Source organism: Hylobates moloch, unplaced genomic scaffold, assembly GCF_009828535.3.
Source record: "Hylobates moloch isolate HMO894 unplaced genomic scaffold, HMol_V3 SCAFFOLD_12, whole genome shotgun sequence".
Taxonomy (NCBI): Eukaryota; Metazoa; Chordata; class Mammalia; order Primates; family Hylobatidae; genus Hylobates; species Hylobates moloch.
Genome location: NW_026652287.1, coordinates 35,839,178 through 35,851,513, shown reverse-complemented (window position 1 = coordinate 35,851,513; position 12,336 = coordinate 35,839,178). Strand labels below are relative to the sequence as shown.

Below are 12,336 nucleotides of genomic sequence, written 5' to 3'. Positions count from 1 at the left end.
CCTGGGCAGCAGAACAGAGCTCCATCTCAAAAAAAAAAAAAAAAAAAAAAAAAAACAGAACAGGTTGGAGCCAGGACTTTTTACCTCCCCACCCTGCACTGCACAAAGAGTCTGTAAACAGAGTGGTGTTTAGGTTCCTTTGGGAAAACACAGGTGCAAGATTAGAAATCCTTCAGGTTACTGGGGGCACAGGTGATCTGTTCAACATATGAACGGGACTGGGGTTCTTAGAGGGCTGAGGAAGCTGGAAGGACTCGGGTGGTTGAGAGGTCTTGGGAAAGAGGACAAGGATTAGGGATGTTGAAGGAAAGGGCATGCCATGGAACTCTGGGTATGGAGGATTGGGGTTGGAGGTGGAGGCCAGTGGGTCTGTAGGGGAGGGAGGGCATGAAGGATGAGGGAAGTCCAGGACAAAGTCTGGGGGCTCTCAGAGGCAACTGGCTCCTGGGGGAACCTGGCTTCTGTCACTCCCTCGAGCACGTGTGACTTTGCTTAAGTTGTGCCTTCTCGACCGTGCCATTGCACTCCAGCCTGGGGAGTGGAAAAGTATTACTCACTGAACAGGATGGTGCATACACTGTGATTCACTTTGGTTGAAACCTCATGTGTACTCACATAAAGACCAGGAAGGACAGAACCTGGGTGGCATCGCTCTGCGAGGCAGGAATGCTGTCTTTATTGGTTTTTGTTGTTGTTGTTATTGTTGTTTTTTGAGACGGAGTCTCACTTTGTCACCCAGGCTGGAGTGCAGTGGCACGATCTCAGCTCACTGCAACCTCTGCCTCCCGGGTTCAAGCAATTCTCCCGCCTCAGCCTCCTGAGTAGCTGGGATTACAGGCACCAGCCATCACACCCGGCTCATTTTTGTATTTTTAGTAGAGACGGGGGTTTCACCATGTTGGCCAGGCTGGTCTCGAACTCCTGACCTCATGATCCACCCGCCTTGGCCTCCCAAAGTGCTGCGATTACAGGCGTGAGCCACCGCGCCCGGCCTGTCTTTATTGTTTTAATCTTTGTCTCTGTGCTGTTTTTCACACTGCCCAGCAGCTGCTTTTGTGACTCGATGGTTATTAAACACAAGGCCTTAAGGACAGCCCATACATTCCCAGTCAAGTCTGATGCCACCGGGTTGGTTCCTGGTCCCTGCTCTGCCCTGGCTCCCTCACTCTTCCCTGCACGCCCTCTGCTCCTTAAATCTGCAAAGTGCATTGCTGCCTCTGGGCCTTTGCACTCACCGTGTCCTCTTCCTTTCCCCCTCAGGCAGCCACAGATGGGGGCGTGGTGCTCCTGACTGCCTTTCCTAGTCCAGGTGCTGCGTGCTTTCTCACAGAACTGTACTTCCTGTATGGGTCTAATCACACTGCAGCCCAGAAGACACGCTCCTGGGCATTTCCTGTTCTTCAAACCTGGCAAAACTCCGGGAACCCTAACAAAGAACTCGAGGAATTTCTATGTAGCTCATTAAAGTGGCGCACTCACACGGTCTTGGCTTAGACTTGGACTTCCAGCCTCTCAACCAATTTTAATGCTGTGCATTTGCATTCTATTCAGGTTTTTTTTTTTTCTCTTTTTTCTTCTTTTGAGATGGAGTCTCGCTCTGTTGCCCAGGCTGAAGTGCAATGGTGCGATCTTGGCTCACTGCAACCTCTGCCTCCTGGGTTCAAGCAATTCTCCTGCCTCAGCCTCTCGAATAGCTGGGATTATAGGTGCGCACCACTATGCCCAGCTAATTTTCGTATTTTTAATAGAGACAGGGTTTCACCATGTTGGCCAGGCTGGTCTCGAACTCCTGACCTCAAGTGATACGCTGGCCTCGGCCTCCCAAAGTGCTGGGATTACAGGCGTGAGCCACCGTGCCTGGCCAGATTTTGTTCTTAATGTGAGACCACATTCAACATGCTTAGCCCGCTCTTTCAAACTCCAGCGTGCGCTGTAGGAGCGCTGTTTGCACGGCCCGGCATCCTCGCCTGCCCTGTCCCCGCGGCGCCCACGCCGCGAATGAAGGCGCCACGTCCTTGCGCACCCAAGCCGGTTTATTTGGTCTCCCGCACACACTCAGGCCTGCATCACTGGCCGCGATTTCTCCGCTTGCAGCTTCACTCCGGAGCCCGCGAAGCCGGTACCGCCCTGGGGGAGGTAGAGAGAAGGGCGAGGTGGAGGCCGGCCCGAGGGTGACCAGTGGGGCTCCAGGTGGTAGTGGGGATTCCTAAGCGGGTCAAGGTGAAGCTGGTTGCTGGCTAAGGAGTAGGAGTTGGGGAGGGGGCGAGGCGACCGCAGTGGGTATGGATGGACAGGGCGCAGGGCGCAGAGAAGAGGGTAGAGAGTGGCAGGGGAGGGGCCTTGGGAGGGGGCGTGTGAAGGAGAGGGGTGGAGCCTTGGAGGGCTGGAGGCAGGGGAGGGGCGGGGCCTTAAGAAAAGGGCAGGGGCGGGGCCTTGAAAAGGGAGGAGGCGGGGCCTAGGAGAGCAGGAGGAAAGGGCGGGGCCTTGCAGGAGAAAGCGGGAGGGGGGGCCTTACAGAGCAGAGAAGAAGGCGGGGCCTTGGAGAGTTGGGGGAAGGGGAGGGGACGAGGCCTTGGAGGGGGTGAAGGGGAGGGGCGGGGCCTTGGAGTGCTGGGGGAAGGGGAGGGCTGGGACTCTTACCCGCTGCAGCACGATGATGTCGCGGTCTGTGAGTTTGTCTCCAGTCACGGGGTCCACCATGTCCTTCCGAATCAGCTTTTCCACGCATTCGAGGGTGACCACAGCCCCACTACGGTGAGGCCGAAGGCGGGACACTCTGATCAGAGGCCTTCCAGGGGACCTACTGGTCCCAAAGCCGGCCCGCCCCGCAGGTTCCCGGGTGGTCCCTTCCCTCCCCTCCCAGGTGACTCACGAGGGCCGCAGCACAGCGCAGGGGGTGGCGTTGCTCAGGCTGTCGCGGGTCACGGCGCACACGTAGCGCTCGCTGCGCGTGATGAGCCCCACGCGGTCCACGGAGCTGTCTAGCGGTGTGAAGTGCACGGGCGTCAGGTCCGACATGCGCAGGGGCTTCCCCGACATGGGGCAGGTCACCGTGCGGGACTGCAAGGGGCAGAGAGAGGCGGGCTCAGTAGGCAGGGCTGGCGCAGGTGGAGAGCTCGTGGTCCCTGTGCGTGAGGAGGACGATGGGGAACCCTGGCGCCCTGGCACAGTGCGTGCCGGGGCGCTGTGGGGGCTCACCGGCTTCTCCAGCTTGGTGGCCTTGGCTTCCGGCGTCAGCGACGGGATCCAGAAACTGGGCAGCACTTTGTCCTTGTCCTTACTTGGAGGACCCACACTGGGCCCAGGTTGGGCATCATCTGTGGGGGAAGGAAGGAGCTCAGATGCCGTCCCCCGGGCCCGCCCAGCCCGCGGCGCCCCGCCCCCCAACCCACAACAAGCCCAACCTAAGTCACCTGGGCTGGTGCCTGAGAGGGCCTTGGCTGTGAAAGGGTTGAGGGGCCGGCTCACGATGGCCGACTCCTTCTCCAGGAAGCCCCGCACGTGATCCTGCGAGGCCGCCCGCTGAAGCTCCTTCTGCTCCTCGCGCCGGGTGCCCCGCTGCTTCTCGTAGGCCTGCGTCGGGGAAAGTGGGCTGAGCATCTGCCCGTGGGGCTGAGGGTATCTTCCTCCCATTTCACAGGTAGGTAAACTGAGGCCCACAAAGGGGACCCTCTGATGGAGGCACTATCTGGCAGAGGGTGGTAACTGCCTGGGCGGGTGTGAACCTTACTGCGTTGTATAGCCAGAGCGCCAGGGCTCAAAGCCCATCTCTGTCACTCTGTGGCCTAAGTGAGCACTATGACCTCTCCTGGCCTCAGTTTCTTCATCTGTAAAACAGGCTAACAATGGTTACTCACCTCAGCGGCTCACTGAAGGGTTACATAAGGTGAGTGTTTAAAGCACGGAGAGCCTCAGCTGGCACTCAGCTAAGCGTTTAATTAATGTCACCTGCTGGCCAATTAGGTTTTCTATACAGTGCATGCCCCAGACCGTGTTTGGGACGGGGGATGTAGACTCCAGATCTGAGGGAATGCTGAGGAGCCCATGTCTACGGACGGGCAGTGAGTGAGGACGGGAGGAGTGAAGCCACGTCCTGAGCTCAGCCCTGCCTGGCGCACAGCAGGTGCCCGGGCAGTGCAGCAGTTTGAGACCACCCTGGACCACCCAGCTGAGTGAGGAGGTAACAGTGACGGTGATGGATGCTCAAGAGGGCCTCCGACATGACCACCAGGCTGTGTGGAGGACATGGGCACAGGGGGAGCCACTTGCTTGGGACAAAAAGCCCAATAAGCACATGACCTGTAGTGTTCCCTGAGTGCCAGCAACCAGGCAGGGGAAGAGGGGGACAGACCCACTGTGCCTCAAACAGGGCCCCTCCTACCCATCAAATGGCTTTGTCCATGGAAGGCCAGGCGGGGTTCCTGGTAACATGCCTTGAGAATGCTCATCTGCGTGCACCTCCCAGGTGCCCTCCTGTGTCCTCTGATTTGGCCCTGTTAGCCCATTTTACAGACGATCAAACTGAGGCCCAGAAAAAATGAGGTGATGCCGATTCATTTAGCACATCTTTTTTTTTTTTTTTTGAAACGGAATCTCGCTCCGTTACCCAGGCTGAAGTGCAGTGGTGCCATCTCAGCTCACTGAAACCTCTACCTCATAGGTTCAAGCGATTCTCCGGGTTCAAGCGATTCTCCTGCCTCAGCTTCCTGAGTAGCTGGGATTACAGGCGCCCGCCATGCCCAGCTATTTTTTTTTTTTTTTTTTTTTTTTTTTTTTTTTTTGGTGGTCACGGGGCTTGCCCGGGGGGCCTCTAACTCCTGACCTCAAGTGATCCGCCTGCCTCAGCCTTCCAAAGTGCTGGGATTACAGGTGTAAGCCACCACCCCCGGCCCATTTAGCACATCTTTACTAAGGACCTAAGCCACAGGGTGGGAAAACTCGAAGTCCAGAAGGGAAAGTGGGCATGTGTCAGACAGCCACATGTAGAGTTACAACTATGCCAAGTGCTAAGAGAAGAGGTGACTGGGGCAGATCCAGGGGACTGGCAGGAGCTCAGAGGAGGCAGCACCTGGGCTGAAATCGGTGAGGAGGATTTGGCCGGAAGCAGGAGGGGAACAGTGTACCAGGCAGAGGGAACTGAGATTGGAGGGCTCCGAGTGGCTCTGCCTGTGAGCTCAGACTCAAAAGCTCCTGCCTACCTGTGCCTCCTTCTCCCCATCCCCATCACCTTCATTTGCCGGGCGATCTCCTTCTTCTGGTGCAGAATGTACTCCAGGATGGCCTCACGCTCATACAGGTAGCCATCTGGGCTGCAAAGACAGGGTGCAATGAGAAAGAAAGTGATCCTCCCGCCTCAGCCTCCCAAAGTGCTGGGATTACAGGCAGGAGCCATCATGATCAGCCCCAAGTTCAATTATTTGCTAGAATTCACAGAACTCAGCAAAGCTGTTATACTCTTGGTGATAGTTCACTGCAGTGAAAGGATGCAGATTAAAATCAGCAAAGGGAAAAGGCACATGGGGCAGAATCTAGTAGAGAACAGATTTGAGCTTCCAGCTGTTCCTCTCCCAACAGAGCTGCAGGGAAAGTGCTTAATTCTCTGAGCAACAATATGTGCCACATATTGTTGCAGCCAGGAGTTCGAGACCAGCCTGGGCAACAAAGTGACATCCCCTCTCTACAAAAAACAAAAAAGCCAGGTGTGGTAGTGCACACCCGTGGTTCCAGCTACTCGCCGGGGCTGAGGCAGGAAGATCGCCTGAGCCTGGGAGATCAGTGAGCCAAGATCTCCCCATTGCACTCCAGCCTGGAAAACAAAGTGAAGACTCTATCTCAAAAAAAAAAAAAAAAAAAGAACCTGAAGGTGGCCTTGGGGGCCCTGATCATTAATTACTGTCTTCTATAAAATATACCACTCATTGAGCACGTATTTAGTGCCTGGACTCAGCACCTGTTAAGCCTTTGCCCTACCATCAGAGGTAGGTCATGGGAAGTGTCCGAAGGTGAGCTGCCCTGATGGCCTCGGCAATGCGCCGAGAGCCCTACACCCCATTAGAAGTGTGTTCCTTTCCATCTGTTCCACACTACGAAACAGATGCTAGGATCATGCCCACATCCCAGGTGAGAACACAGGCTCTGAGGATAAACTGCTCATCCAGGGTTCCCTGGCTGTGCAGGTGGCCAGACCCACACACACAGCCTCCTCCTGGCGGTTCCCTTGCCCTCCCCACCCAGACCTACCCATCCCTGTTCCCAGCTCACGTGACAACAGGATCGTGGCAAGGCTGCAGGGAGAGACAACAGCAGTCGAAGTCCTTCACGGCATCCCGGCTCAGTCGAATGTTCTGGGTCCCATAGCCGGAGGCCGCTGGGGACAGAGATGGGCAGAGTGATGGAGGGGCGGAGCAACAGGAGACCTGTCCATCTCCAAAGCCCCAGAGAGAGGCACAGAGACAACGCGGTGGTGGGGGTGGGGGACTCAGAGAGAAACAGACAGTCGGGAGCGGCTGTCTGTGTGCTGGGGCCACGGGCTGAACCCACAGGGAGGTGTCAACCCTGGAGGGTGAGAGGCAGACAGGCCTGGTCACTGAGTGGCAGCTCGGTGGAGGGGCTGACAGCTGAGTCCCCTCCACCCTTCTGGCTGTGACCAAGCTCAAGTGCCTGTCCCTCTTTGGGCCTCAGTTTCTTCCTCTGGAACATGGGGTAACAAGAGCGCCCTCCCTGACACTCTGTTGGGAGGAGTTCATGCGCAAAAGGCAGGGAACACAGTGCCGGGCCACATGGGGGCGTGGGATCACCCGGCTGTTGTTTACATGGTCATGGCCATGGCCATCAGTGTATGTCGGGGGCGGGAGAAGACAGGGACACAGAGGAAGCAAAACCTCGGGCACGAGGGGAGATGGTGACTCCAAGACACAGCCATGTCCCACCCCGCCCCGCCCCAGCCCTGCACCTGTGTCCTTCTTCTTCTCGTGGTAGGTGTAGACGGCCCCCGCGGTGCAGTTCTTGCCATGCCGTGTCATCCTAGGGAGGAAGGGACAGTGGCAGGACTGTGGTGACTGGAGGCAGGCAGCACAGGGAAGACCTCTACAGCCCTCAGAGCTGATCTGCCCCCTCGATGGGAAAGTGGAGGCGGAGAAGGGGGGTGAGGTGGAAGAGAGGGAGGGCACGTGGTCGCCAGGCCTCCTCCAGGAAGTTCCCCTTCCAGACTCACCTAGACTCATTTATATACGAAAATAGCACCTTTAACAACAAAACTCTTTGTTTGGAGGTAAGAGGGCGGGAGACCAGGGTTCAAATTCTAGCCACTACTTCAGATTAGCTGGGGTGGTGGCTGTGCCATTTAATGGAGGGGGAAAAAAAAAAGACACCAAGGGGGCCACTATTGTTAATGAATCCACTCCACCTTCCCTTCCCCTCTCACATCTGTAGGCTCTGACTGAGGCCAAGGCGTGGACCAGCCCAGTGATTGGCTCAAGGCTTGGCACTTACCCAAGGCTTGACCCAATCGCTGCCTGCCAGTCCACTAGTGACTGGATCTAGCAGCTGTAATTATATCTCAGATTGACCGATCAGAGAGCAGGTCAGAGTAGGGCTCTGTGTCTAGGGGAAGAGCTACCTCCACTCCCACTGCAGGTAAAGGAGGAAGAGAATACCCCAGAACCCTGGAGCTCAATTCAAAAGCAAAACTTTTTTATTCTGTAAGTTTTCAAACACATACAAAACTAGAATAGTATAAGGAACCCCCATGTACCCATGTCCTGGGGTCCAGCAGCTGTCAACATTTTGCCACCTTACTTTGATACCTTTGATCATTCCCCATACTTGAGGGCAACCCCCACCCTTTTAAATGACTTTATTGAGACATAATTCACATACCATAAAATTAACCCTTTTAAAGTGGTTTCAGACGAGGTGTAGTGGCTCACGCCTGTAATCCCAGCACTTTGGGAGGCTGAGTCAGGTGGATCACTTGAGTTCAGGAGTTCGAGACCAGCCTGGCCAACATGGTGAAACCCCATCTCTACTAAAAATACAAAAATTAGCTAGGCATGGTGGCGCACGCCAGTAACCCAGCTACTCGGGAGGCTGAGGCACTGAGAATCACCTGAGCTCAGGAGGCAGAGGTTGCAGTGAGCCGACATCGTGCCACTGCACTCCAACCTAGACACAGCGAGGCTCTGTCTCAATTTAAAAAAAAAAAAAAAGGACATTGCCTAAGCCAAGATAATGCACATTTATTCCTATGTTTTTTTCTAGGGGTTTGATCATTTTAACTTTTAATTTTTGAGTTAATTTTTGTGTATGGTGTGAGGAAGGGAGCCCCCTACTTTTTTGGAGTTCATTTGTAAAAGGAGAAACCCTGAACCCACAGAGGCTGGGCAGCTTTCATCAAGACTGCTTGGCCAGTAAACAGCCTGCATGCCTTTTTGTTTGTTTGTTTGTTTTTTGAGACAGAGTTTCACTCTTGTTGCCCAGACTGGAGTGCAATGGCATGATCCTGGCTCACTGAAAACTCTGCCTCCCAAGTTAAAGCAATCCTCCTGCCTCAGCCTCCCAAACAGCAGGGATTACAGGTGCCTGCCACCATGCCTGGCTAATTTTTTTTGTATTTTTAGTAAAGACAGGGTTTCACCGTGTTGGCCAGGCTAGTCTTGAGCTCCTGACCTCAGGTGATCCACCCGCCTCGGCCTCCCAAAGTGCTGGGATTACAGGCATGAGCCACTGTGCCTGGCCCCTGCATGCTTTTTTATCCCTTAAAAGGATTTAGAGCCAGGCTCAGGGCTTACGTCTGTAATCCCAAAACTTTGAGAGGCTGAAGCAAGAGGACTGCTTGAGCCCAGGAGATGGAGATGAGCCTAGGCAACACAGCAAGATCCATCTCTATTAAATTTAAAAAGAAAGAAGTTGATGGCCAGGTGCAGTGGCTGACGCCTGTAATCCCAGCACTTTGGGAAGCCGAGGCGGGGGCGGATCATGAGATCAAGAGATCGAGACCATCCTGGCCAACATGGTGAAACTCCATCTCTACTAAAAATACAAAAATTAGCTGGTCGTGATGGCACACGCCTGTAGTCCCAGCTACTCGGGAGGCTGAAGCAGGAGAATCACTTGAACCCAGGAGGTGCAGGTTGCAGGGAGCGGAGATTGCACCACTGCACTCCAGCCTGGTGACAGACAGACTCTGTCAAAAGAAAAGAAAGAGAAAAGAGAAGAGAAGGGAGAAGATCTAGTAACATTATATACTAGTCTCACTCATCTCTAAGTTGCCACCTAAAAATTCTCCCAAGCTTAAACAGTTGCAAAGGATACAATTTCCAGCAATGTAAATGTGTAGCTGATGGAATCTAAATACTGTAATGATTTGAGACCGTTTGAAAAATGGAAGAAAAAGCTCTGTTTCAACAGCAGAAAATTGTACATGTCCTGTTTTTCTCTTTGAACTTGTATTTCCGTTCCACTTCCCTCTCTGCCACCCATTTTTAATCTAACATCTTTTTTTTTTTTTTTGAGACAGGGACTCACTCTGTTGTCCAGGCTGGAGTGCAGTGGTACAATCACAGTTCACTGCAGCCTTGACCTCCTGGGCTCAAGTGATTCTCTTGCCTCAGCCTCCCGAGTAGCTGGGACTACAGGCATGTGCCACCACGCCCAGCTAATTTTTGTATTTTTAGTAGAGATGGGGTTTTGCCGTGTTGCCCAGGTTGGCCTCGAACTCCTGGACTCAAGTGAAGTCCTGGCCTCCCAAAGTGTTGGGATTACAGGTGTAAGCCACCGCACCTGGCACATCATAACTTTTGTGCTTGAAAATTCTTTTTTTTTTTTTTTTTTTGAGACAGAGTTTTGCTCTTGTTGCCCAAGCTGGAGTGCAATGGCACGATCTCAGCTCACTACAACCTCTGCTGGTTGGTTTCAAGCAATTCTCCTGCCTCAGCCTTCTAAGTAGCTGGGATTACAGGTGCACGCCACCATACTCGGCTAATTTTTTGTATTTTTAGTAGAAACGGGGTTTTACCATATTGGCCAGGCTGGCCTTGAACTCCTGACCTCAGGTGATCCACCCACCTCGGCCTCCCAAAGTGCTGGGATTACAGGTGTGGGCCACCGCGCCTGGCCTGAAAATACTTGCTTTAGTGATCACCCTGTTATATATCTCTGCAAGAAATAAAAAATATGGATAGGAAATCCTTTTAAACATTTCTCATCGTTCCTAGGCTATAAGAGTCCAATATTCTTCTAGATCAGCGGTTCTCAAAGTGTGGGTCCTAGGACCCTGTCGTTCCCCAACACATTTCTAGAGAGTCTGCAAGGTCAAAACTGTTATCTTAATGATACTAAGACATTATTTGCCTTTCTGATTCTCATTCTGTTACAAGTACACCAGAGGCTCCATGAGGTTTGATACTGTAACACTAAATTAGTAGTAATTTGTTACAACAATGATAGGAAACTAATATAGTCACCAGGGAAACGTACATTAAAACTTCACTGAGGGCCGAGCGCAGTGGCTCATGCCTGTAATCCCAGCACTTTGGAGGCTGAGGCGGGCAGATCACTTGAGGTCAGGAGTTCAAGTCCAGCCTGGCCAACATGGCAAAACCCCATCTCTACTAAAAATACAAAAAGTTAGCTGGGCGTGGTGGTGTGCGCCTGTAATCCCAGCTACTGGGGAGGCTGAGGCATGAGAATCGCTTGAACCTGGGAGGCAGAGGTTGCAGTGAGCTGAGATCACGCCACTGCACTCTAGCCTGGGGGACAGAGCGAGACTCCATCTCAAAAAAAACAAAACTTCATTGAGATACCTCCCCACATGCACCACAAGGGTTGCAGCTAGACAGAGGGGTGCAGGCGAGGACATGGAGCTACTAGAACCCTCGTGCACTGCTCGGGGGAGTGCAGACCAGCACAACCACTTTGGAAAGCAACTGTCAGTATCTACTGAAGCCAGGCATATGCCAATCCTATGAGCCAGCAATTCCTCTCCCATGTATACACCTAACAGAAGGGTACACCTGTTTACAAGACACATACACTGCCCGACTCACAATGGCTCATAAACTGGAAACTACCCCATGCCTGTCAGCACAGAGTAGATAAAGAAACTGGGCCATAGTCACATAATGGAAACACCCAGCAATGAGATACAACGGCCTACTGTCATACCCACAGTATAGCTGAATCCCACAGACGCCACGCAGGCGAGACACCAGACACGCAAAAGAAAACTTACTGTATGATCCCATTCATGTGACGTTCAAAAACTCACAAAGTAATTACTACATTAGAAGTTATGTGTGGGTGGGTGTGGTGGCTCACACCTGTAATATGAGCACTTGGGGAGGCCAAGGAAGGAGGATCGTTTGAGCCCAGGAGTTTGAGACCAGCCTGAGCAACACAGCAAAACCTTGTCACTACAAAACAGAAAAATTAGCTGGGCATGGTGGTGCATGCCTGTAGTCGCAGCTACTTGGGAGTCTGAGATGGATCACCTGAGCCCAGGGAGGTCAAGGCTGCAGTGAGCCATGATTGGACCATTGCACTCCAGCCTGGGAGTCAGAGTGAGACCCTGTCTCAAAAAAAAAAAAAAGGTGCCTTTGGGAGGCAGAAGGTGGGGGTGACTAGGAGGGGCCCAGGTAGACTCTGGGAGGCTGGGAATGTTGTTTCTTGATCTGGGTGCTGGTTACATGGGTGTGTTTGCTCTGAAACTCGCTGGGTTAGACAGTTATGCTTTCTGTACTTCTCTGTACATGTTATAAAAAGAAATTGGCTGGGTGCCACGGTGCACGCCTGTAATCTCAGCGTGGGAGGCTGAAGCTGGAAGATCACTTGAGCTCAGGAGTTTGAGACTAGTCTGGGCAACATATTGAGACCCCATCTCTACAAAAAATATATACATATAAAAATTAGCTGGGTGTGGTGGCGCACGCCTGTAATCCCAGCCACTCAGGAGGCTGAGGCAGGAGGACTGCTTGAGCCTGGGAGGTCAAGGCTGCAGTGAGCCAAGATGGAGCCACTGCTCTCCAGCCTGGGCAATAGAGTGAGAAACTGTCTCAAAAAAAAAAAAGAAAAAAGAAATTAATGGCGGGGGAACCCCCACTCCATCTTGGACATCATTCCCCATCAGCCCACCAGGCACGTCGTTGGTCTCTATGTGGCTACAGATTCGTCCCTGAATGAATGCAACTCTTGGATTTGACACCTGTGGACAGATATCCTTGTTCACTATGACAAAGCAGTTTGGTACCCAATGTCTAGCATGTGTCCAAGCCAAGGATGTTTTTCAGATAAATTCTTTTTTTCTTTCTTTCTTTTCTTTTTTTTTTTTTTTTTTTTTTT

At 52.9% G+C, this 12,336-nt stretch overlaps 1 protein-coding gene across 2 annotated transcripts in view; it reads right to left on the bottom strand.

Moving 5' to 3' along the window:
- Positions 1-2,015: 2,015 nt before the first annotated feature.
- Positions 2,016-12,336, bottom strand: part of NOSIP (nitric oxide synthase interacting protein) — a 41,903-nt gene continuing 31,582 nt past the window's right edge. For both annotated transcript variants that reach the window (XM_058425574.1, XM_032169194.2), the window contains exons 2-9: positions 6,953-7,023; positions 6,262-6,367; positions 5,228-5,309; positions 3,414-3,573; positions 3,199-3,317; positions 2,873-3,060; positions 2,641-2,749; positions 2,016-2,127 (exon numbers count right to left, since the gene is read on the bottom strand). In XM_058425574.1, coding sequence (XP_058281557.1) covers positions 2,056-2,127; positions 2,641-2,749; positions 2,873-3,060; positions 3,199-3,317; positions 3,414-3,573; positions 5,228-5,309; positions 6,262-6,367; positions 6,953-7,022 — 906 coding nt within the window. In that variant the 5' untranslated portion in view covers position 7,023 and the 3' untranslated portion in view covers positions 2,016-2,055. The remainder of the gene's footprint in view (positions 2,128-2,640; positions 2,750-2,872; positions 3,061-3,198; positions 3,318-3,413; positions 3,574-5,227; positions 5,310-6,261; positions 6,368-6,952; positions 7,024-12,336) is intronic.